This window comes from Pteropus alecto, unplaced genomic scaffold, assembly GCF_000325575.1.
Source record: "Pteropus alecto unplaced genomic scaffold, ASM32557v1 scaffold44, whole genome shotgun sequence".
NCBI lineage: Eukaryota > Metazoa > Chordata > Mammalia > Chiroptera > Pteropodidae > Pteropus > Pteropus alecto.
In genome coordinates, this window is record NW_006436812.1 from 5391253 (window position 1) to 5393461 (window position 2209).

At 41.0% G+C, this 2209-nt stretch overlaps 1 protein-coding gene across 1 annotated transcript in view; it reads left to right on the forward strand.

Moving 5' to 3' along the window:
* The first annotated feature begins 1813 nt into the window (after positions 1–1813).
* The window catches only part of PKD1 (polycystin 1, transient receptor potential channel interacting), a 44923-nt gene continuing 44527 nt past the window's right edge, over positions 1814–2209 (forward strand). The window contains exon 1 of the mRNA XM_025048408.1: positions 1814–1924. Coding sequence (XP_024904176.1) covers positions 1814–1924 — 111 coding nt within the window. The remainder of the gene's footprint in view (positions 1925–2209) is intronic.

The following is a 2209-nucleotide window of genomic DNA, read 5'->3' on the forward strand; positions in this document are numbered from 1 at the left end:
CAGCTACTCAGGTGGGAATCCCAGGGTTAGGGGGAGCTTGGAGGAGCCTCCGTCGTGAGCAGAATTCAAGATGCGATGCGGTGAGCTAGTGAATGGACCCAGAGCACCTCTAGGGGGCGGTGCTGTTTAAGGCCACTTACTTGCCTAATCATTTCCCCTGATCATGCCAACATATTGTAACATAATAAGGAATTTGACTGTGCTGTTCAAATCCTCTATACCTTTACTGACTTTTAAAAAATTGCTTCATTTTTAAGATTCAAAGAAAGGTGTAATAAAATCTCCCACAATGATTTTGTGAATTTCTAACAGTTTAGCTTTGAATGTTGATGTTCCTTTCTTGAGGACACACAGTTCATTATATATTTACATGGATTGTACCTTTAATTAGTGCAAAAAATGGGGGGCTCTATTCTCATTTATTATCTTTTGTTTAAAGTTCTATTTTTTTTTTAAATTAATACTGCCACCCCACCTTTATGTCTTCATTTTTCTATCTCCTTAGTTTCAGATTTCTGGGTTGTCTTAGTGGTATCCTTGTAAACAGCATTTACCTGGATTTAGTTTGTTTTCATATTATAAGAATTCTTGTTAACAGGAGAATTTAACTCATTTACATTTATTATGATCATCCATGTGCTTGGTCTTATTTTGTGTGTTCTGATTAATATGCTGGTCCATTGTTTCCTTTTTAAATCATTTCCTGGGCCAATCAGGTTTTCTCATTTCTCCCCATCCTCGTAGTTTCCCCTTTTATTTTATGAGAATAGGTATCATTAACTGTTAATAAAAACCTTAACATCTATATTTTATCAAGAATTAAGCATTTCTCCAATGTTCCTATTCCTGAATCAAACAAGATCTTTGGAAAATTTATTTTCTCTTTTCACCAAGAGTTTGTTGAAATAGTCTAAAATTTCATTTCCAGATAACTAATTTTTTTCTTTAAACATATGTATTTTCTATTTCAAAAATCCTCTCCAAACAATTGCAGTTACTCTACAGCCACCTTCAAACAATTATTTAGACTTGATTAATCTTTTCCTCATTTTGAACCCCTTTTTCTTACGGGTGTATCTTGCCTCATCTTGAGTCTTTGAATCTTATTATTTTGTCATTGACTGATTTTAAAAGCTTGGGTTTGGAATATAATCCAAGTACTGGCTTTTACCTGCTGTGTGACCTGGCTAATTTCTTAGCCTTTCTGTACCTTAGTTACTTCATTTAATAAAGGGAATAATAATAGTACCCACATCCTAGAGTTGTGAAAACTCAATGGAATTAGGCAATGAATGAATAAATGGGGAAATGAAGGCTGTGGGTTTCTCTCTCTCCTATCTCTCAAGAAGCTCTCACCACTAGTTCTCCCTGAACCCCATGATGGAACAATTTTATTATTTCTTCGTTATTTTAAAAGTTGAGATATAATTCACATATCATAAAATCCACCTTTTTAAGAGCATAATTCAGTGATTTTTTTAAAAGTATATTTACAAGGCTGTGCAACCATTACCGCTAATTCCAAAGCATCATCATTCCAAAAAGAAACCCCACTCCGCATCCTCCTCACTCGTGGAGCCACTAATCTACTTCCTGTCTTTATAGATTTGCCTGCTTTGGACAATTCCTATAAATAGTACTATGTAGTCTTGTGTGGGGCTTCTAGCATGTTTTTGGAGTTCATCATGTTGTTTGGCGCGGATTCTTAACCACGGGCATGTTAGTTTTCTAACTAAATCTTGCAAATACAGAGAAACAAAAGCTCTCTCTGCAGAGCCAAGCACGGAGTACTTCGAGGCCGCGGCAGGCAAGAATGAGCAAGCGGCGGGCGGAGCCGGAGGACGCGGCGCCGGGCGAACCGAGAGCACTCCTGTCCTCTGCCTGCATGCAGGCGGCTGCCGGATGCTGCGCTTCACTGGCCCAGGTGAGGCCCACCGTGGACTTCATCCCCGTGACAGAGGGACTAGCAGTCACACCTCGCCCGCGCTCCAGCGGAACTCCCTGAGAGGACGCGATGTGTATTTTTTGAGCGACTACTATTGTACGCCAGGCGCACAGAGGTGCTGGGAGTGGATGAGCGCGCGTAGCAGGCGCCCGGAGATCTCCAGCCGCGGTGGTTACTAGTGCTGGTGTTTTCAGGGCTGTGACTATGGTGACTGAGGAGGACTGGGAGGTTCGGACGCCGCGGGGAACTGAGGCGAACGCGAGC